The sequence below is a fragment of the Lissotriton vulgaris genome, chromosome 4_1 (assembly GCF_964263255.1).
Source record: "Lissotriton vulgaris chromosome 4_1, aLisVul1.2, whole genome shotgun sequence".
Classification (NCBI taxonomy): domain Eukaryota; kingdom Metazoa; phylum Chordata; class Amphibia; order Caudata; family Salamandridae; genus Lissotriton; species Lissotriton vulgaris.
This window is the reverse complement of record NC_141691.1, coordinates 1,701,818,533-1,701,843,038: the sequence shown is the minus strand read 5'-3', so window position 1 is coordinate 1,701,843,038 and position 24,506 is coordinate 1,701,818,533. Positions and strand designations below refer to the sequence as shown.

General features: G+C 45.0%; 1 protein-coding gene across 7 annotated transcripts in view; it reads left to right on the top strand.

Annotated features, from left to right (window-relative positions):
* Positions 1-24,506, top strand: part of C4_1H8orf88 (chromosome 4_1 C8orf88 homolog) — a 736,309-nt gene that overhangs the window by 312,102 nt on the left and 399,701 nt on the right. For all 7 annotated transcript variants that reach the window (XM_086967013.1, XM_086967010.1, XM_086967012.1 and 4 more), the window contains exon 4: positions 280-359. In XM_086967013.1, coding sequence (XP_086823139.1) covers positions 280-359 — 80 coding nt within the window. The remainder of the gene's footprint in view (positions 1-279; positions 360-24,506) is intronic.

The following is a 24,506-nucleotide window of genomic DNA, read 5'->3' as shown; positions in this document are numbered from 1 at the left end:
GAAAATGAGAGGGAGGAATGGAAAATGTTTGGTGCACCAAATGTTTGGTGTACCAAATGGCCCCAATGGAAAAGGGCCATTTCCAACAGATTGGAGTCAACTTTCACCTTGTCGTTATATATCACGGTTGTGCTCATTTGGAAGTTTGCAAATGCTTTTGTATGATAGTATTCTATGTTTATATTTTTGTTCCACTCTTACTCAGAGCTTTTATATATATTCTCTATATTTTGTTTTCATGTGGCATGATAAAGCTAAACACATATATTTTCTTTCCAGCAACCTCAACATTTACAGTTAACTTTAATACGGAATTTCCATGCAGCTGTCCACTGAGTTTGCCCACTGAAGCCAACTGGGTTTGTATTTTGAACTTGATGTATAATTAGATGTATTTGTGATCATGTATAGAACATTTTCAACAGACTGTTTGAATTGAATATTTTACAGTTGCGAAAACAGAAAAAATCATTATCTGTGGTTGAATGCCTCCAAATCAGTGACAAAAGTATCGCGATCTGCACAAGTTATCCAATGAGCAAACATTTGGTGTATGATTGCATTTGTAAATTATCAAGTTTCCATAATTAGAGAGTAACCTAAAGTAGGCCGTGGAGGTGGGTTATAGTTTCCTTGGTTTGTCAATAACCTTTAAGTACATTCCTGAAGAACTTATTTTGCCATACCCCACAACCTTCCCACCTAGTTAAATGGCCTGAAATCCTAGATCCTGAAGGCCTTTTGTAATGTTTATGGGGCATTTCCTGTGCACTTGTCTGTAATCACTCTAGTACCCTGTCCGACCCAGTTCTTAGACAACAAGGCACACGGCCTACTGAACCGCAATTGTGGTGTCTGGGGTCACTCGCCTCAGATATCCTGGGGTTCGTCCTACTATGGTTCTGCTAAATAGGGCCTTGTATGGCTCTTTGAACACTTAACTCTCATTGGTAGCGATGGCGAGCAGTCACATACTCTTCAGGGATGTAGTTTGTGTTTGCTCAAGCTCAGAATTCTACAGTCACCCAGCAATGATATTTTGGATTGTCCAACCCAGTGCTTTACTTTGATAAAGAAACAATAAACAGACAAGTTAATACTTCACAGAACAGGCTGCCTGTACATTTCTTCACTGGAAATGGGGCAACTGAGTGCTCAATTTATGCAGCAGTCTCTGAATTGTTTGTCATCACAGCAGGTTTGCTCAGTCTTTCGTGGGTGGTCCGTGAGGATTTGAAGTATGTGGTTGGCTCACTCCTTCTTCAGGCATGTGAAAGGCTGGCAGGAAATTCTCACTGACTCTGGTCACAACTGTAGCAGTGGAGACCACTTACCGGAGTCTGCAGGTGTGCAGGACAAAAACACTGGCATTCGGCTGACTGATAACACTTTTTTTTTTCCAATCATATTTTTATTGAAGATTGTGACATATTACATCATATAGTATTACCATCACATTATCCCACACAGGGGACGTTACGAAAATGTATAGGACTTAAACTGTGCAGAGTTAGACAACATTAAGGGTGGTCCAAGTAAAACAATGTCCCATCTTTCTTTTGTGATGGCTCAACCTTAATTCCTTCTAGTCTGAAGGCGTTGCATAGAGAGAACTACAAGTTATATTGTAACAGCTCCGAACTGTGGAGCAGCAAACATAAAAGGTAAATAAAAAACCCCTCCCACCTCCCTCCCCCCCTCCCCTACCATGGTGGCGGCACAAAGAAAACAGGTTCTTCAATTTGCTTTGATAGGTAGCACTTCAGATCTGAAAGAGGTGCAGGGCTCTGACCGAGGAAAGGCAGACAGCGGATGGTAGACCCCAGGAGAGAAAGGTGACCAAGGGGCCCCATTTAATTGTCCCTGAAAATTTCCGACATTTGTTCTAAACTAGCAGTTTCCATAACCTAGAATGCCAGAGGGAGATTGCCGGAGCTTCTTTCCTTTTCCAGGCGCCGCCAATGTAATCTTCGCCTCTGCTATGCGGAGCCACATGATAGTCTTATCAGCCCGTGTCTGGTGTTCCAAGGAAGGGTCACGGATCCCAGGATTACCCCTGCCATAGCATATCTTTAATGCGTGCAAGTATTTATTCCCAAAAAGGCCGTATATTCGGGCAATTGCATCATATATGTTGGAAGTCCCCCAAGTGCCCGCAACCCTTCCAGCATCTATCGGACGTGTTGGGGGAGATCTGTCTAAGCTTGGAGGGACGGAGGTACCAATCTATCATGGTGTTAAGGTGGGCTGCTCCGAGTTCTATGGAGTGGTTGAACTTTATGATATCAGATCATAGATGGGCCCATTCGTCATCCGAGATGCTGCGCTGTAGCATTCCTTCCAACATGGACATATAGCGTGGTCGTGGAGAGAGTGTAGTGGTAAGGAGAAACTTGTATGTAAAGGAGATCACGCCTTTCATAGAGGTGGCCTTAGTGAGGAAAGATTCACATTTTGTGAGGGGACGGGTAGCAGCCTCCGGCACTGAGAGCCCAGTGCATTAGCTGGTTGTACCTTTATCTTTCTGTGTTCTCTAGGCCATAGTCCCTTTTGCAGTTGTCAAAAGTGAGGGGATCAAAATTATGGAAAAGGTGTGTCAGGGCTAAACATCCTCCCTCTCTCCAAGCATCAAAAAGATCCGTCTATAAACCTGGGGGGAATGCGGAATTGAAATGGATTGGTGTGAATGGAGAGGGAAAAGAGGTCCACCTATCGTCACCTGCCACTGAGTCTGATGCCTTAAGGGTGGTGCTTGTAGGAGTGTTGATGTTGCTATTCCTAGGTCTGTCAGATCAGGTCCCATATAGTCCTTCCTGTCACACTACGGTCCATATGTAACCAGTGTTTATCGGATTCTCGCTTCGACCATTCAGTCAAGACTCTTAATTGTACAGCTTTATAATATAGTTGGATATCTGAGTGTCGGACCTCACCCTGCGTTCGAGAGCGACGAAGTAGTGAAAAAGAGAAGCAAGCATGTCCTCCCTGCAACATGAAGTGCAAGATGATGGCCTTAACGTGCCGAAAAAAGTCTCTCTCCAATTCTATGGGCAAAGCTTGAAATAAGTAAAGGAGCTATGGGAGAAGTGTCATCTTTACGGTGTGTATTCGACCTAACCAGGCCAAAAAGAGGGGCTTCCACTTAGTGAGCTCTACTTGGATACGCGTGAGAATGGGCTCTACTTGGATACGCGTGAGAATGGGGGGGGGGGCATAGAGTTCTTCCACTCTTGGTGTGAGTTGGACACCCAAGTATTGTATAGAGGAAGTGGGCCAATGGAGGGGCGTAAGAGATTGGAGCCTGCGGAGTTCCGCTCGAGGGAGTGTGAGGTTGAGGATGTATGACTTGCCTAGAATTATTTTAAAGCCTGCTACTACTTCAAACCGTACAAGTTCTGACTGTAAAGGTGGAAGAGACGTGGCTGGGTCTGCAAGCGACAATAGGACATCATCAGCGTAAATGGAAATTTTGTGTTGTTCCCCCGTGAAAGGTATCCCCTAGTTTGCAGGATTTGCTCTAATTGCCGCCGCTCAGGGCTTGATACTGACGTTGAAGAGTAGGGGTGAAAGGGGCACCCCTGTCTGATGCCCCTGGAGTGGAAGAAGGAGGACAAGTGCACACCTTTGACCACAACTTTAGAGTGGGATTGAAGATAGTTAGCCCAGATCATAGTGAGGAATTTGGGCGCAAAACCGAAGGCCGTGACGGTATGAAAGAGGAATGTTTAGCCTACCCTGTCGAAGGCTTTCTCAGGGTCCAGCCCCACCAAGAAGGGGATTTGACGTCTGTTGCATTCTCGTTTAAATGTATAATTCGGCGGGTGTAATCGTGTGTTTGTCGACCCTTAATAAATCCTGATTGGTCTGGGTGTATAAGGTCAGGCATGAGATCATTCCCACTTTTTTATTATTATCATGACAGAGCATTATAATGCACATTGCATTACAATTATAAAAAACACGACCAAAGATCATTACAGTGAGTCATTGGTTAACCTTTGTTTACTGTTTTTTTGGCCCAGAAACTGTTAGCCGTCCACTAATCTGGTACCACTTTCAATCGACCTCTGGATTAATCAAAGGATGTCTTATCTCTCCCAAAGGATTTCCTCTATACACATTCCATTTGTCCCATATTTTACCCCATTTTCCTGGTCACCCTCTGTTCACTGACTTTTCTGCCATCATTCACCCGTCTGCAGAGTTTGTGGGATATCTGCCCTCCCAGTGACGTGCTATGTTACGTTTCGCTAACATTAGACCTAGGTAGTCCAGGTTTGATCCGCTCATCCCAGATCCATATCTTCCCACACATTTAGGAGGCACCATTTGGGAGAGAGTGTTAACTCTTCTCGACATGCACGATTCTGCCTCCTCCCAGAAGTCCTGGAATATTGGACATGTTCACAGTATGTGGTAGAACGATCCCTCTTGGCCACAACTTCTGTAACAGGTTATGTCCACCTTTCTACACATTTTAACCAACGTAACACATGAGTTGTAAGCTCTGTGGAGGATTTTGAGCTGGACCAGTCTGAAACGGTGCCTAATGGCTACTTCTCTTGGGGAGACCAGAGCTTCCGGCCAGTCTTCGTCTAGTAGGTCTGAGATGTTATGCCCCGTCGGTCCCTCAGGGATATGAGTTTCAGGTAAGTTGTTAATGAGTTTTTGTTTTGGTATGTGAGTGAAATCGCCCTCTTGAGTTAAGTGTTCGTCAAGAAGTCTGCATTCCAATGGCGACAATTCAGGTAGATCTGACACTCGGGGCACCGCTGTCTGTATGGCATGTTGGATCTGCAAATATTCTTTTTGGGCCAGTTTGTGGATTCTTTGTAACTATTCGAACAATATAATAGCTACCCCTTCATGTATGTCACCCACTTGCAAGATTCCAATCAAGTCCCATTTGTCAAAACCTTTTCTAGTTCCCATTGCACCCAGTTGTTGGGATTCCCAGAGAGGCATCGTTTTGGTGATTTTATTCTTCCATCCTAACTTGGAAAGGGTTGAATGCCATAAGCGAGCTGTCAGTGATAGACGCTGTGGCTCAGTATAGAGCTCTTAGAGGTATCCTCTCGGCTGGAGAACCAGCCGATCCATCCTATAGGCTGGTTCTGATAGTGGTTGGTGAACAAACTGATTTATAGTTACTAGTTGAGCTGCCCTATAATAAGTTTGAATGTGGGGCGATGCAATGCGTCCCTCGTATCAGCTACAGGTTTAGTTTGCTAATCGCTATCCATGGGGGCCCCCATCCCATAAAAGGGAAAGGACAATGCTATGTATTGAGTTAAAATATGAATCCGGAATCTGGAATGGTGTGTTCTGAAGAATATATAAAAATCGCAGTAGCTCCTTCATTTCGAACAGGGCCGCTCTAACTGAGATGAAGAGGGGAAGAGCACGCTGGTGCTGGACATCGTTTTGGAGTCGTTCCAGGGGGCCTTGCAAATTGCGGGCCTGAAAATCGCAGTAGCGCCTTCATTTTGAACAGGGCCGCTCTAACTGAGATGAAGAGGGGAAGAGCATGCTGGTGCTGGACATCGTTTTTGAGTCGTTCCAGGGGGACTTGCAAATTGCGGGCCTGAAAATGCGCCTGGGCTGTTACAAAGATGCCCAGATAATGGAAACCCTTCGTAGCTATTTGCGCCTTTTGCACTCAACTGGAAGAAGGGCCTCCTTCCTCAAAGGACAGACACCACTGATTTAGCCCAGTTAGTTGTGTATCCAGAATACCTTCCAAACGTAGCAAAGATGTTTAGTATTCTCGTGCTAGCGGAATGGGGAGAGGCAACGTATAAAAGGATATAATCTGCATACAGTGATATTTCAGTCCAGCGCAGACCTCTTATTAGTAGATCCCCACAGCTCCAGTTTGCCACTGGCTCCAACATTAATACAAAAATTGCAAGGGATAAAGGGCAATACTGCCTTGTGCCTTGTTGCAAAGGAAACACTTGCAAGGTCTTCCCATCAACAAAACCACCATGGGAGGTAGATCCTTTTCCTACCTAGCAGCTAAAACTTGGAACTCACTTCCTACTCACCTTCGCCTTACTCAGAACCACCTAACATTCAGAAAGCAACTCAAAACATCGATATTTGACAAGTAACTCCCCACCCTTCTTCAAGCGCCTTGAGACCCTCCGGGTATGTAGCGCGCTATACAAATCTTTTGACTTGACTTGACTTGACATTGACCACTACTTGTGCTAGGGGTTCTGTCTATACAAGGCTAAGCCAAGACAAGAAGCGCTGTCCGAAGCCCATTCACTTAAGCCCCGCTAACATATAAGGCCACTCAATGGTGTCAAAATCCATTCACGCTTCAAGGGATAGGACTGTGGCATCCTCTCTGATCCCGTGGTTGTGTCCCAGCACCCCATGGAAGCACCTAAGATTTAGGACTCAACTGCGACCTGGCATAAATCCGGATTGCTCTCTCATGCTGATCAAGCCATGCCAGCAGTTTTCCTGCTTTGTCGCCAACGTCGTACACTTGGTGCTGTGCTTCTTTCATTTTATTCCTGGCCTCTTCCGTCACCCATTCTCTATAATCTTGCTGTTTAAGTTTTACACAGGCTGTAGATTATCATCTTTCTTTCTTACCAATTGAATTTCGAGGTCTAGGGAGTCCACTTTGTTGATGCACTGCCACAGTCTGCATGAGTGCACTCAGTTGTAGCAGCGACTCAGTCCATTCTGGCACAGTTTGTTGTTACTTTTGTTCCCTGATGGAACCACTCATCCTGGGAGACAGCGCTCACGTCACCTCGTGCATGTAGATCCTCCTCAGCCTTCCTTGTTGGGGAGACCCTCATACCACTGGGGTCAACTTGCTTCTGTCTCTCCCTTGACAGTCACTCATTATACAGAGTTGGCACTCTGCATTCATGTTGGAGTCCAGGTTCTTAACGTCAGGACAACAGTTTCCTCCCTCCAGGCAAGACTTTAGTTGCTGTCTGCTGACCCTCTGGAAGCTGACTGCCATGCAGACACCAACAATGGTCGCACAACAGTCCTCAGAGCACTCTGCAGACTACTGCCTTCCTTGGTCGATGAAAACATGGATCAGAAACAACAGGTGGGTCAGTAGCTCCCACTTTTATTCAGTCAAAGCAGACAGAGGATCTGTATTCTTTGTCTACATTTTCAGAATTAGTTTGAAGTGGTTCTTTTTTGAAGTGTCCTCTCCAGAGTATTCTCCAGCACAACCTTTTTGTAGAGTGGTGCTTCCCACAGCAGGTTAGTCTCCAACTCGGAGTTCCTTCAACAGAGGCAAAAGGAGATGTGAACTTTTTGCTCCTGGCTATTTACAGGCACATTGAACAGTGACCAAGAAAGTGACAAATAGCTGGTCTCACTAAAAGAGCACCTCTCACTCTGAACAATTGAGACTGCAGTCCCGCCCTTTAGCCCAGTATCTTCCAAATAGCAATGCCCAGGAAGACTAATCAGTAGATCTTCTCAGCAAAAAGACCTAATTGAATCTCCAGAAGAGACCCGTCTTGTTTTTCCCCACAGTACTGTCTACGTCTCCTTCCTCCAGCTTCAAAAAAGCCACCACTACAGTCTGTATAATCCACAGTTTATTGCAGAAAAAAAGTCAGAGGCTTCCAAAATGGAACCTGCTGGCCTCCATTGTTCTGGTTCACACACATACACAAATCATGCTCCACACCAATCACACACACACACACACACGCATATCATACACTTGGGGTGTTAGCTCTAGAATCTGGGTTAGCGCATAGCGGCAGAACTTAACACAAGTAGGCCAGTAAGACTCCACTCCTGTGACACAGATTAAAAAAAGTCTGGTCACACTTACTGATTCACAAAAACACTTCACCACGATGCTACATGCTAAACCCAGGACAGGGAAAGTAGTCCATTGTCAAACAAATAGCGACATGTTTAGACCTTGAAGACCGGCCCAAGGCTTAACTTCTGTCAAGAGACAGGGCTAGGTCTCTGCTCATGAACTAGATTAGCATGACACTGGAGCCAAAGTAAAAAACCAGGATGCCAGATAGTCGCACTTTTTTAGCTTTGGCTCCCCTCCAAAATCTACAGGTTTTAAAACTCGTGGGGACTGCACAGACAAATGTTGATGTCTGATCCTCACTTGGTTTGTCTCTGGTGCCAGAGGTCGGGCCACGACCCTAAGGCCTGCGCCGAGTGCAGGTCCGTGCACCCAAAGGCGATCTGCTAGTGGTCAATGAAACTACTGGTGGCGCAGTAGAACAAGGTTCCATGCAGGTCTTGTTCTAGAGGGAGATCTCCGGGCCTTTACAGCTGACATCGTCTCTCCAAGATGCCCTCTTTGAGTTAGTCGAAGAAACACAAAACGAAGTCAGACCGTTCTTTGGCTTTCTCCTACAGACCTTGTGTTTCAAGGCCCTGCTTCCTCACTCCACCTGCGTATCCAGCGTCCAGCCCTGCTTCGGACTTTCATATTTTTTACTGGGGTCGAAATGACACCTCAGTTGAAGGAGTTTTACGACTTCATGGAAGCCATCCTTGAGCCACCGACTCGGTTTGGCTTTTATTTGGACTCCACAGAGCCAAGAAATGCTTTACTGGGTAACTGCTGGTGGTGAGGGAAAGGGAGTGCAGGGTTCTGTCCCAATACCAACCGGTTCATATTGCCACTGGTGCTTTCTTCCCCTCTGGCTCCTTTCCATCCTTTGCCATCCCAGACGCCACTGGCACCACTCCATGGCAAGCCTCATTATCCCTGACTCCAAGCCATCTTCATTCGACATAGCTGCTGGCGCTGTCCAAGCCCTACCAACCCCTGGACTTCCCGGCCCTAGGGAGACCCTTCCTATCTGAAGGAGGAGATGAGGAAGACTTTGGTGACGTAGAGGAGAACCATGAACCAGATGAAACTGGTATGAGGAGCTGGGTGACACCAGTGGCTTGGACACTTCCCTAGATTGTTGTATGCTTTCCTCCTCCGGGCACTGTTTCGGCAGAGGGTGCATCCTTTGCCTTTGTGATGTGAAGGTGCTTGACCTCCAGCTCAAGGAGTCTAAGTCAAAACCAATGCCTTGACAGAGGTGCTTCATCCGTGAGCGGGTGCGGCTGAACCATTGCCCCCCTTCAATGAAGCCCTCCTTGATGTTCTCCTGGGAGCCTGGGTCAAACATTGTAGAGGGTGTTCTGTGCACCACATGATCAGAGAATTCCGTCTTAGCGCTAGGGCTGTCTTTGTGATCAAGCAGAGGGACAAGAACAAGCACAGGCTTAGGCACAAACAACCATGTTTTTAAAAAATGTCTAAGCAACTGTCTGTTGGTTTGGCCCCTCAGTGTAAGAGGCAAGGTATTCCGGAGTTTAGAGGCCAGATAGAAAAAGCTTATGCCCCTCCATTTACGCTCTTTACCCTAGGGATGACAGATAGACAAGCAGTCGATGATCTAAGGTTGCGTAGTATGACGCACCATCTGATGAATTTGCTGAAGTAGGTAGGCCCGGAGCCATAGAGGACCTTGTGAACAATACACAGGGACTTGAATTGGACCCTGGCCTGGACCAGCAGCTAATGCAAATCCCATATACTTTGGGACATCAGACTGAATTTAGGGATTTTAAGCAGTAAACGTGCTGCTGTATTTTGCAGTGACTGTAGCTTGCATAGGGTCCTCTTTTTTGCTCCCAGGTAGAGGGTGTTACAGTAATCTGTCTTCTATAGTACCAGGGCTACGATCACTGTTTTCCGTAAATGCATCGGGATAAAAGGTAAGACTTTTTTTAGGATCTTCAAAGTGTAGAAGCGGGATAATGTAATAGAATTGACCTGGTCAGATAAGGATAGCTGATCATCTAGAGTACCTCCCAGACTTTTTACTTTCCAGAATGTGGTGTTTTTACCAAATAGTAGCACCTCCTGTTTTATCGGTATTTAGCTTTAAACAATTGTCCTTCATCCACCTAATGACATGGACCATACAGTTATTAAATTTCATTGCCACATCATCCGGCTTTGATAGTGGCACCACTATTTGTGTGTCATCCACGTATTGGACAGCGGTAAATCCTTGAGAGTGGATAAGTTTAGCCAGTTGGGTAACTTAAACATTGAACAGAGTTGGTGATAACGAGTATCCCTGGGGCACCCCACATGGCAGAGCGTAGGGATGGGATTCATGTCCTCTCGTCATTCTAGTTTAATCTCTATTTCCTAGGAATGATCTAATAGTGTTCGACGCCCCACCTGTGATTCCCATTTCAGATAAGCGCTGAATGAGTACTTGATGTTTTACTTTATCAAACGCGGCTGAGAGGTCTAGCAAAATAAGTATTGCCTTCCCTCCCCCATCTACCTGGATACGCATCTCCTCAGTGGCCACAATTAGTGCTGACTATGCAGTGTAGAGGCCGAAATCCGTGTTCTGATGAGTCCATTTTGTCATTTGATTCCAAAAATGTACCCGATCTTCGTTTAAGGCTTTTTCTTGGACTTAGGATGGAAACGGAAGACAAGAAATTGGAAGATACATTTAGCGATTGCACCCTGACCAAGGGACTGCTTCATCAATCATCAAGGTCAATCCAAACACGTTTCTTTCCACTCCATATGACCGGGAATCCAAATAACTGGGCACCTTTGGGAAGTGCATTTTCTCTTCCACCAGCCTAGCCTTGCAAGCAGTGAACCCCCTTGCCTCTTGGCCCAATACCCCCATGCATTGTGGGTCCCTGTTGCGCAGCTGCTTCCCAGGCTTTCTGAGGCGAGCCGAGCCATCCTAAACCAAGCCGTAGTAGATTGTTGGATACCACGAACTCCCTGGGTAGAGTGATCACCTTTACAGTAGCGGTGAATGGCCACGCCTGGTTGCGTTCCAATGGTCTCTCTGGGGATTTCCAAGCATCCTTGATTAAAATGCCCTTTAATGGTTCTTGCCTCGTTTGTGGCAACAATGGCACCGTGCTTGTGCCCTTTCAGGAGTGCCAGGTCACCACTAGATCTCTCAGGCTTTCTTTTACTGGCCCGTCCCAGAAAGTCCTTGCTCCTGTACTGCACCCATGGTCGGGGCACATATGGGCTTCCACACTTCCAGCCATACCCAGAAGTCCAGCAGCATGCCCAGTCCTTTCATGGACGAGGTCGTGTATGCCACAGAGGATGCAGGAGCCAGAACCAGCGTGCTCTCCCGACCCCCACACCTCTGGCTGCCAAAACCTTTAAACCTCTTTAGTGTACCCTCTGTCAAGCACAGCCATCTATTAGCAGCAGGAAGAGGCATCACTTGCCCCAGTGGTCTGCAATAACCTCTGACATATGGGTGCTTCAAGCGACGTGAAAGGGGTATGCCCTTCCATTTGTGCAAACTCCTCTGCCTTTGCCACCATCCCAAAAATGGCTGACAGCGGTCCAACTCTACATTAGGAAGTGGAGACTCTCCTAGCCAAAGAAGCCATTGTGAAGGTTCCTGTGCCAGAAATTGGACATTAATGCTATTCAAACTGCTTTTTGACGGAAAGAGAAATTTAAAACGCTGACTTTGGTACTGGTCATGCCTGCCCTGGACTGTACCTTTGGACTTGCAGGACCGTTATTTTCACATGGTTTCCCTGTGGTCATGTGCATTTCTAGTTTGCTGTGTTCCCCTTTAGCCTCACCAGTGCCCCTAGATGTTCACGAAGGACAGAGCAGTTGTTGCAGCTCATCATCAGAGGTGTTATGTTCCATATAGGTACCCCAATACAGGCTCAGGTATACACCTAACCTTTCACCGATATCCTCCCCTACCGATACACTACATATGGGTTCTTGGGACTGACCTTTTACCCAGTTACAGTTCCCTGAAAACTAGCCTCATCCATTATGCATGAGGATTCTTTTAAACTCAGCAGGACTATCATCTCGTGCATAATGACCATGTACAAGGGTCATTCCTTCCGTCATCCTAGTCACAACCCGATACAGCAAGGTAGAACCCCTGAGGGTACACCTTTGGGTATATAAACACCATATCTTGCGGAGGTAGACCGAGGAGAAAAGGACTTCCATGCCGACACACCGACGCGAGACGCTGAGGTTCCTGCACGCAGACACTCTAGCTCGCAGTGGTGTGACATCCCTTGCGGGGTGTCGATCTCGAGACCAAGACAGTGTCCCACAGTCTCTCACTTCAGTTAACAGGGTTGACTGTTTACTAGAGGGATTCTTGGCTTTTACACCCATATACCTACTAGGTACACTTAAGTGAATTGTCAGATATATGGGTTGCTATCTGTTTGGAAGGCAAAAACAAATTACTATAATAGTTCCAGTCTTCTTTTTATTGGTATGTACACCCGAAAAAAGCAAACAAAAACAGAGGGTTTCCGTATGGGGGGCTATTCCTTGGCTACCAAGAATCTTCCATATAGGAGAAGTCCGTTCTTGTACTCTGTTTCTCTGTGGAGTTCAGTCCCGGTTCAGGGGGTAGCCCGAATGCAATCAAGGGAGAGAAAGAAAAATAAACAAAAAACGCCAGGTCAGTGGTTAGGAAGTCACTACTTCCATTTGTTGGGGAACAGGAGTGAGGGAGGTTTGCACCGCTAAACCATCACCTAGGTGGAGTTAGTCATGACCTCCCCTTGCCTTTATGTAACCCTCCCTCTCCCGTGCCCGGTGAACCCTTGCCAAGTCGCCCGTACCTTAGCAAGCCACCCTCTTCCTAGAGAGTGGCTGGGCGACGCGTAGTTCTGTTCTCCTCTTGCTTAAAACTCCTCCCGAGTGACGATGCTGGAGGCGGTGTCCATCCCAGCGGGAATTCCTGCAGTCTTCTCCGATACTCTGCTTTCCTCCTCCCTGCCGGTCCACGCCACAAACTCCTCTTGGGAATCTTCCGGTTCCGCGCCCTCCCTGAGGCTCGGCCCTCTTGTTTTACTCGGCTGCTCCTCCAATAGGTCAGGATTGGGTGATGTCACAGGCCACACCTCCACAGATTCGTCATGAGGATCTTTAAAGGGCTCCACTATATAAATAACACAAAAGAACCTGTAAGGTCTATCATCCAATTCTATTGGCCACACTGACATGTGATACACTATGTCAGTGGGTGCTACAGTCACCAAAGACGAGCCTAATATAAAGAAAGAGAGGATATGAGACACGTGTGTGAGGGATACAGCCTCAATGAATTAAAACTTGCTCAAAAACTGGTCAACAAAATCCAGAACCGCTGCTTGTGGATAACCATCAAACAAACCAAGTGATCAGTCATATCATTTGGCCATCCACACTGTGGTCAGGCCGGTCCTCAGATCATCTGGACCCCATGCCGCACAGTAGGTTGTAAATACTGGATCAGGTCCACAGTGCGCTATGAACCACCAATTGTTGGCCAGTTGTTGATGGTTAGAATGGAAAGTGGTGAAAACAGAGTGCAAACTAACAAGAAAGTGGTGAATTTAAAATGGGGTAATGTGTCTAAACAACTCTTTATTAGGAATAAGGCACATTCCCTAATTAAAAGAACAGGAACAGTGCAAACGACAGTATGAAACAAATAGCTGTCGCAAATAGGGCCAACATGTTTCTGCCTAACGGGCAAAATGTCCCTTGGCTTTCATCAGGGCCACTGCTCTTAATTGTTGCTACTGTGACAGGTGTGTGAACGAAATTACACCAAACTAATCGGTGAAAACAGAAAAATAAATTAGAATGGTAGGAACGATACAACCTGTACCTACAATTCAATACTCCTCCTCCTTGTCACATGGAAACTCAGCGTGATCTAGAGAAGATATACATCTGTTACTCATATTGGTACAGAACTTACAAACATCCACAAACACACATGCTCACAACATCTCATATATGTATATATTAAGACATTTAAGGTATATTTCTCACTCAAAATTACAGGGGACTGGACCTTACCTCACCTGGACCATGCTCAGGTATACGAGGCCCCGCTCTGTGGAACAAAAAGGTGTGCAGACAGGGGAAGGCATCAAAAAACCATACTGTATGTAGAATCTAAAGGTGCCTATCTGAATTCCCTGCTATATACATCCTAATCGCCCACAACTCAATTCAATGCCAGGGCATGAAAACCCCACACACCCTGGTCACTACCCTCTAGACTATAATTACAAGAACGCCTATCTAGTTTCTCATCAGCATATACTGTGTCTAAGACCAACCATGTTGTCTCACTCCTTGGTGGTGAACCATGATGTTATATTCACCCATTCACTTTCAAGTCAGAGTTAATCAAGCCTGATCAAGCCTGGCGGAAAAGGGGTGACAAACCACCAAGCATGGTCACTATCCTCTAGACTAGCATTACAAGAGCACCTGTCTAGTTTCTCATAAATATATACTGTGTCTAAGAACAACCATAATATCTCACTACTAGGTGGTGAACTATGCTGTTATATTCACCCCTTCAATTCAAAGGTCAGAGTTAATCATACCTGATCAAGCCTGGCAGAAAAAAGGTTAACAAACCACCAGGAGTAGCATATAAGAATCTTAAAAAGGTTAGCTAAATAGCCTATTCTCTCACCTGTCCGTCGGTGCCACCAAACTCTCCTGAGGCTTGGGGGGAGGCATCAATACGGCGGAAATAGACGTATTAATCCTCTTCCAGCGAAGGGGACTACTTTACTTTCGTGTTCCCTTAACTGGTCTTAGCTACTCTTATCCCTTTATTTAATTCTTTATTGGCAGATCATGCGCTTAAAGTATCTGCATAAAGAGACCTCTGGTGTCTATATGAAATAAACTACTTCTCATAGCATCGCCAGGGCAACTGCAAGTATCCGAAAAAATAGCCGAGAAAACACCCTTGCAGATCATTCCGCGGAACTACAGAATGACGTCATCGGGGACATGTTTGTAGTTTTATGTTAGTTATCTTATGCTCAATTACCATGACCCTTCCTTCCCTGTTTTGTGCCACATGATCTTTAAATGGCTCCAGACCTGCCTGCACAGAGGGGGATACAACGTCCGTAATTACACTGTCCGTGTCATAGGGTAGTAGTGTCTGCAGATCGTTGTCGAACTCATGACATGCATCTAGTTAGGGTCGTATCGTAGGAGTACATATTTATTACTGTTATGTATTTTATATACTTGCATGTATTGATTGTTTTAGCACGATGGCCGAAATCTACCATCTTTTTACTCTGTTAGTGTATAATTATTTATATCTAATACTGTCTAGTGGTTTTCTCAGCACACCTATTTTACACTAGTCCAATAAATGCTTATTGAAAAACGTCCGCACCATTTATTCTGTATATCTCCCCGAGACAAAGTGAGCAGGAGTGACTGAGCGAAAAGTATTGCACTGTTTACACGATCCTGAGGGATCAGGGTTGTCATGTTCGATAGTTGCCAAGAACTATTCTCTCCTTGGTAAGAGGGGTTTCTAGTGGCACTGTGAGCTAGCTGGTATACAGGCTAATATACTCAGTAAGGGTGTCTAGAATCAGTCTGGACACCCATCCAAAAGTGCATGTTGTCTAAACTCGCAGATCCTATATAGGTTTATAGGAACTACACAACATGGCACCCACATTGGTTTTGGTACTTATTTAAAGGTAAAATCTGAGTAGTTCAGTCATGCTATTATCAGAGATCCCTACTCTCATTTCCCCAGAGACGTCTGGAGTGGGAAGGGAACTATCTGCCACAGCGGAGTAGGCATATCCAAGGTAGTGGCTTTAGATTTATCAAGCTTGAAGGACAAACAGTTCCTCTTGTGCATAAAACCTTTATCTCCGTTCCCTTGAAACTTTTTTAACAATGACTGAAGAAGGCAACGTCACCCCAGCACTACGTGCGGGTGCAGGAGTTGAATAAGAACTAGAAGGGGAAATTAACATTTCCGAAAATGTTAGAACTGCCCTTAGTTTAAAACCAGCAGACCTTGGAGTCTCAGCTAGGGGTGAGACAGTTACATTCGTGATTGAGGCACACAAATCATATAGAACAGAGGTATTCTATTCATGGGTTAAATTCCCACCAACAGCTGCATAATCAAAGACATTTCATTCTTACGCTGAAGATGAACCACTGAATGAATACTGTCTATATGAGGACATTGAACTTCCGCTCACCTACCAGAAGCATATAAACAGGTTTAAAGGCGCCCTCCCCCACACAAAAGACAAAGTAAGACTAGGTCTGCTCAGAAGAGACAGAGCCACTTCGCTAGTCCTTGCGGCTTACATACCACATCCATACATTGACTCAATGCCAGTAGCAGACTTACGTCCACTTCATAAATAAATAATAAAACTTTACAGAAACCTGACACAGTTTGTGATGAGAACACTCACACTTCAGCCAGCAAGGGCTACAACAGAAAACAAATTTCGGAAGGTATAACCAAAATAACACCACAAACACTACTAGCAGTTATGGGGAAAATTCCCACTAAACGTGAGCAAATGCAATTCTGGATAGCTAAAAAAATAACACCGCTAGAGGTAGTTTTTCCACACACAAGCCCTCAAGAAAAACACAGAATGCTAACAATCTGCTTGCCAATGGGGATAGCTCCCCTGATAGAGGATTTTACCTTTTTGGGTACAGTTTTCGCTGCCATATATACCAGAACCCGTGTTATCCCGTCATTAGCACTAATAGCAGAAGTAATAAGACCAATACAGACTGAGTATGGAGCAGATCCTGCTCTGAACCTAGGGATGAAATTATTAGGTAATTTTGCCTGGGTATCAGTTATAATATTAGCAAATATAAAAGGGGAGGCAGAAGCAGTGGCAATACGCCAATGCTTGGGGGATTTCACTCCTTTAAAACAGGAACGTGAATTACCTAAAATTATTGAAGACACCTATGCTGAATTAGGTGGAGATCATTTGGGAGCTAGAGCAACAAAACCTCAGCTCATGTTAGGATAACACCAAGCAAGCTCCCCATTCTTCCAAGAAGAAATGGGAAAATAATTCCAATAAAAAAAATAATAGATCACAATCCAGGAGAGAGTCTCCTCAACAGGAGCCCTTCGAAAGGAGATACAACCTTAGGAATAGAGATAACATTAAAAAAACCCCGACAGGTATCAGGATACTGATACACGTTTCTCTCGTTCCTTTCAGGATTCACCAACAAACTCTGAGAGGGAAGGACGGTCAGAACACAGACAAGAAGAGCGTACAAAGTCCCGAGACACGCCACGCACTTCAGATTATACTTCCAAGAAAGAAGAGAAGCAAAAATCAAAATCTCAATATAAAAAAAAAGAAAGTAGCAGGTCTCAAAGTTAAACATGCCCAGAATTCTGAGGACTCAATTTCTGAACAGGGAGTGGGGGCTCTGACAAAGCAAGATAGCGCAGCAGATGTAACTATAGCTTGCCAGAACCTGATGGAATTTCTGGTGACAACAGAGTTGAATGAGCATAGCATGGTGGAAACCACTGATACAAGGGTAGGTGTCCTGCAAAGGTTACATGAGATAACACTCCAAATGAAAGGGGACAACCCCAGAAAAATTAAAGGTGTCTTTTGGGAGAAAATGACTTGCAGCTATGACATATTTTTAGCTGAAAGAGATTGGCTGCCTGAAATTGTTATGGATTGCCCAAAGGGAGAAACAGTAATTTTACTGACTTTTTCCAACATCGTTCCAATATACTTATAACACATATACGTGCAGAAGTGGGCGGTAGCCCTTGCTCCACCACTTTATCGCAACCATGTTGGGTGGGATTCTGAGTCCCCACACCAAGTAATCCCAGTAAAAACGACTGCAGCTCCACAGAGACAGTACCCAATAAAACAAGAAGCAAACAAACAGGTCAGGGAGATCTTAGATCAACTTAAATACCAGGCAGCTAACGTTCTAGAAAGTGTGCACTACTCCAACCTCCTAAATCTATGAAGAACTTACAATCCATATTGGGATTTTAAAATTTTGGATGAACATACATTTTAGATCACGTAGAAAAAGTAAAACCTTTCTACGACCTAATCAGACCTGATTTTTCAGTTCGGCATTGGACACGGGAACACACAGATATCCTTCATTCACTTCAAGCTGACATGATGGCTTCAAAAAACCTGCAGACATGCGTAATTGTCTGCAACTTAGTGATCTGTGTTATAGTGAGTCAATCTGGGTACACTTGCCTAACCTTCAGTGAATGAGAAACAGTGCCCAAATCAAAAATGTGCTTTGCTTCTACAGAGAAAATTCTGACAGCAGTACAGACCGATGTAGTAGGAGAAAAGATATTCAACAGTTATTGATCTGCGCCTAGACAAACAATTCCAAGTACACATGATTTATTCCACATTGATTTCAAACGATTTTCACATTTTTTTAGAAAAGACATTTCATCATGTCATAGAAAGACACCACGAATTTTCAGTGTAGCACATTTACAATGACATAAACTACATACAAATCAAAGAACACAAACCAAGTGAGAAACTTCCAAACGTATACAAAACATGGACACCATTCATATTATCATTGACCTCCTAAGATTTAGAGGGCACCAGTACTTTTGTAAAACATAGAGAACATTCGGACTGGTCACAGTTCAATGGGTTCTGCCTGAATACTGGGCTGAAGGCAGCGTAATGTTCTGTGGGGTCATGTCACCAATGGGGTTTAATTTCTTTGACCAGTTATCATATGGCCCCAAAAAACTAGTTAGCTTCACCCCCAATGCCAACGTGTTTCAAACCCTGCCTTATTTTAGGGTTCTCTTCAGGACGTGGACTGGAGGGTACCTTAACTGAAAAAAAATGTAAAAAGCGTGGTGTCAATAAAGTTTAAAGGACCCCATGAACGTGGTTACAGTTATTATTTAAATTACGAGCAGAATGTGGTTCCTGATGTTAAAACCGGCTCCCATGTGGTGTATTAAAATCCATGGTACAGCCGATCTTGCCGTTAATTAAGCTGTGATGGATAAACACAAAGTGAAGGAGTTGGAAAGGGTATGGCAAGAGTGAAAGTAGTTATGTCGCAGCAGGTTTTAAGTTTACAATGGAATTTCGATCATAACTTCTATGAAGGGTTGCATAAGGGATCTGCGATTCTGTGCATGAATCCCGTCGTCGTGGGACTGCGGTGATTACATTTTCTTTATCCTAGTGAAGAGAGGGGCTTATATTAGAATGAAGGTAACGGGTGAATTATGAAGTAATGTGGGGCGCTTTAGATTGCTCCAAACATTCAGCCCGGTCACTTCTGCATTAATGGTCTGCTCTGTCACACAAGCTTCTGCTGAAATTGAGGGAGCGCATCAGTTTCAATAGCTGCGAGGCGCTTTAAAGTTGCTTTTAAACTTCAACCATTTAATTGCTGTGGTTCGCTGCTCGCCTCTGTATGCGCTGGCCCAATCATCTACACTCGAGCGAGGTAGACTTGCCTGCTGTATTCCCAGTGAAATCCGACTGCGGGCAGCTCAAATTAGTCAGCGTGTCTTCAGAAGACTGAGGCTCCAGAGGAATGCGCGCCGCATGTCTCATGTTCCCAAGTCCCAAACAGTAAGCTGTGGACACGAGTATCCGCCCCAGTGTGTTCTGGGCACTGTAGTTTCTCCTATTAATAGCTGATTTCTGACAGTTCGTTTGAGACCCGGATGGCAGTGTCAAATTTCATTATGAGGAATACCTCTTTCTGAGACAACTGCAGGGCCGGGGAGCCCGTGATTATCTTTCCTACCTGCTGTGATCTTTTGCCCACTGTTGCGGTGACCTGCTGTCCACTGCTGTCGGACCTTGTTTGGGACGTTTTAGGGCTGCAGCAATGCCCGAGTGCCGCCATTGCCCTCCTGCTGCCAGAGGACTACATCCCCCATCGTTCCATGCTGCATTCACTCCGCGCACAAACCTAGTAAGCGCCAGGAGGCGTTCATAAGGGGACTGGGGCTCCCGCTGTGTGGGAGCCTCTGATTATCTTTCCTACCTGCCGTGATCTTTTACCCACTGTTGCCTTAACCTGCTGTCGGACCTTGTTTGGGACGTGTTAGGGCTGCAGCAACGCCAGAGTGGCGCAGTTGCCCTCCTGCTGCCAGGGGACTACATCCCCCATCGTTCCACGTGGCATTCATGCTGCGCACCATGCTCGTGAGCGCCAGGAGGCGTTCATTAGGGGGCCAGGGCTCCCGCAGCGTAGGATACGCGCAGGCCAAGGGCGGGCCCATCTGTGCCCGTCAAAGCCCGGAGGAGGTTGGGCTGGGCCTCCCCATCCCTCCAACAACCGGCCCCACATCTCATTTCATCATTCCTTTATCGACTTACAGGTACTGACTTTAATCATATTTTTTGTTTCACTTCCAGTGTGCATTAAGACCGGTACTCATTGGTGTGGCTGAGTGATTGCTTGACACCTTTAAAATGACCAAGCCCGCCATGATTAGGGTAGGGGAGGTCAAGGGAACTTTGTAGGCTTTCATAAGGAGGGCAGAGTCATTATTATGCCATGAAATAGAACTAACAGAGAGGCGGTTATCTCTAGACCCCCTATCTCATTTGTGGCGTACCTCATTAGGACCACATTATCCGGCTGGTACTCCCCAAAATTTAAATCCAACTCCATCCTGCTTATCACCATTTAACCAGGGGACAGCATCACCCGCCTTGGACATACCGGCCCCTGCATATGACAACTTGCCAGCACTACATATAGATACTACTAATGGGCTTAGCATAGACTCTAGTACTAGGTCCTCCCGCTCTTCTATAGAGGGTATAAAGGCTAAGCCGAAGGCATCCGCGAATTGTAAGAAGGGCGTGGACCTATTAAAAAAAAAGAGTCCCAGAGTAACTCTCAGTCCAAATCCGCAGTGAAGAGATGCTCTGTAGGCACAAAGACCATGTACACTTCCTTGCCTCCTGGAGGACGACACTGCCACCACCGCTGCCGGCACGACTGTACTGGACACTGCCCTAGAACGGATCAGGATTCTACAGATAAAAACTTTGCCTTATTGGATGGTCGTTTCCTGCTTCTGGAAGGCACATTGACTAATCTGTCTGTGCACTTAGAGTTGTGCTCTACCCCTGTAAATCCCCAGGTGCTTAGAGAGGGACAAAGTTCTGGTAACGCTTTTGACCATCAAATCTCAGCCCGGTCACATTAGAGAAATTGTCGGCAATGACTGGGAATCGAGGACTTGCTGAACAAAATGCATGGCGTAGGCACAAATAACATACTGCCTAGTTGCTCAGGAAGTACACTAAATGGTGGAAAAGTAGCCAACCCCCATGTGGCAGGCACCTTACAACCAGCCCTACAATCTGGGGGGAGTGCTGGACACAAGAGTCATTTTAATTTAAATTACAACAAAGTGTCACCCCAAATAGCACCCACTACCAACCAAAGAATGCCCAACCCAGATTTTACACCTAGAGAAAGGGACAGGGCAAATGTAGAAGGGGTGACTTTAAATTTACTTCCAGAAGCCACACCATATACAATAATTTTGACAAATGTACCACAATCCACTTCTAAAACAATTGAATCTTGGGAGTCCTTACGTAATGAGTCTCTTGGCTGGCTTGGATCCAAAATTGGCCTAACGGATGCCCTATTTAGGGAATTTAAAATGGTAAGGAGATTGGGATGGGTGGGGAAAAGCGATAAGCGGATCCTGGGCGACTGTATAGTTCTAACATTTAGAACACCAAGTTTAATACAAGAAATCCTGCGCGGACAGGGCTCCCTTCATGTGACTAATTATGGCATAAACGTACTTCCTCTGGGCTATTTTTATCCTCCCACTAACTACCCTCCTTACGTAGGATTGCAGTTGCAGCCCCGCGGCTCATCTCACGAATAACATGTATCATATTCAACCTGATATCGACGCAAGAAATGCTGGTAATAACTGTAATATCCAGAGTGCAACAACTCAATCTAATGTTAGCATTATCCATAGTGAGACACCGAATAGCCGTGATGGCCCCTATGTTGCCCTTTCCCCCACTAATTGTGCATCCCAGCCTGGGTCTGGAACTAAAGAAATAGAAATCCTGTTCTGGAATGTGGCAGGCCTGGAAGCTAAATTGTCTAACCCTGCCTGGCTGGAATTGCCTTCAGCTTTGGGCTGAGGAAAATTGTATAATTTACGAAATACAGTACGGCTTCCGCCAAGGTGTGGGAACCATCAAACAGAGTTTGAATCTGAATTTACTGTTAGGAAAATATTTACAGGCCAAAAGGGGGAACTTATTTTTGTGTTTTGTTGATTTGAGTTCAGCCTTTGACTGTGTCCACCACCAGAAGCTATGGAGTATTTTAGACGTCATGGGGGTCGATCCACCCATTCTTAATTTTTTTAAACAGTCTTATCTAGATGCTAGGGCCCGGGTGCGCTATGGAAGGTGTGGTGAGCTCAGTAAAGAAGGGGGTGAGTCAGGGGTGCGTGCTAGCACCCCTCCTGTTCACTCTTTATATTATTAGCCTGGGAGTAAAATTAAGTAATGACTGTCAGGATCTGTCATGCATAAGCAGATGACCAACAGGAGCATTGCTATACGCGGATGATGCCGTCCTATTGGCCCGCACCCCCATTGGCCTACAAAAAGTCATCTCTAGCTTTTCTGCCTATATGTTAGATCTTGACCTCAGTGTAAACATAAACAAAAGATTTACAATGAAATATTACAAGCCCAGCACTAAGCGTCGAGAATTCTTTATTGATAATAGGAAACCTGAATTCACAGCCCACTTTTCATACCTGGGCATTGTATTTGAAAAAAGGAGTCTATGGGCTAAAGCTATAGAATCTAGAAAATTATTATTTTGTAAAGCCACTGGTGCATTAATTATTTTTGCCAGGAAGTTGGAGAGGCGCCCAGTTGCTCATCTTATTACAATTTACAAAGCTAAATTCATTCCTGTTGCCATGTACGGTGCAGGCATCTGCAGTTATGCGAACGTCGAGTGCCTGCAGTTAGTTGAAAACAGGTTCCTAAGAAACCTTCTGGCTGTACCGAGGAGCACAGCCGTATTCATATGCCACGCTGAGCTGGGTTTGCCCTCCCTTTCAGATTTGATCAAATTGCAGCCTATCCTGCTGTGGCACAAGGCCTGGACATGTATTTCTACTGGTTTGAATAGGGACCTGATCAACGATTGTCTGTCCCTTAACGGGGCTGATCGCATCCTCTGGTTGACCTACGTTAAAAGTTTTCTAGAGAGTTTAGGACATCCCGAGTATTTCTCTAACCCTGACAGTATGAATAATGTCACTAGAAATCATTTAAAATCATTATGTCTAAACCATTTGCAGTCCATTAATTTAGCCGCAATATTGTAAAACTGTCAGAGAGAGCACACCAACTACTCTTGGCTCAACCAGGAATGCAACCATACCTATCAAATACTGTAGGAGCTGACGACCAATTGTTATTGACCCGCTTACGCCTTGGCATGTTTCACATCTGGGTTACCTTTCCGAAGCTCAACGATTGGTCTCGCACTCTGTTTATGCCTGTGTGATAACATCACCATACAGTCGACAATTCATGTTATGTTTTTCTGTAAATTGTATTCAATGCCTAGGAAAAAATCGATTGTACCTATTTTAATGAGATATGGCTTGAGACAATGTCGTCCTGCCCTTCTAAAGCTGCAATATTTGAATGACGGACCCATGACTGAACATATTGCCTATTATTTGAAAGGAGTGGTTAGACAACGGATGACAATTGATGGTCCCCCTCTTTTTTAAAACTGCCTGAACTTTTTTTTTGTCTTTTTTTTTTTTAATACATTCTTTAACCTAAATCATATTGATGAAATGTATGTTACCATGTATTGTGCTTTTATGGTTTAATATCTTTTTTACATTTAATAAAGCATATTCTGGTTCATTATGAGGAATGCCTCTTTTTGGCACAACTGCAGGGCTGGGCCCCCACCCCTGGTTGAAGGTCTAATTACTGCCAGTACTGTTGATTTAAAATCATATTGAGTATGATTCATTTCCATGAAATGGTCCGCCAGTGGGGCGGGTGTTTTTTTTATTCTTGACTCTAGACCACTGTTGTATTATCCACTGTTTTACTTCCTGGCTTGTTTTACCGATGTACACTTTGTTGCTTGACAAATTATGCCATATACAACATTTTTAGATTTACAATTTGTAAAATCGTTGTCGCCCAATTTTTTTTGCCATCCGTGAAAAGGGTTCCCTTTATAGTTGCATCACATGCTGAGCATGTCACTCATTTTTGGTGACCTTGCACTGGTTAAAGATTGAAAAAGGTGCGCTAATTGTCTTTTTTCATTTTGTGGGAGGTAGAGGTGCTGGTGATCCATTGGCTAAAATTCCGATTCTTCTTCAGGGCAAATAGCGCTGGGCCTACATCTGTAATGGCCCCCTCCACCAAATGCCAATTATTGCGAATGATCTTTTTTACTGGCTGGGTGTGTGGTCCAAATGTGGAAACACAAACTATGCGTTGTGTAGGTGGTTTAAATATTTTGGTCAGTAAGTGGTCTCTAGGTGTCAAACGGGCTCTTTTCAATGAATGTCCGATTAGCTTCCGAGGGTATCCTC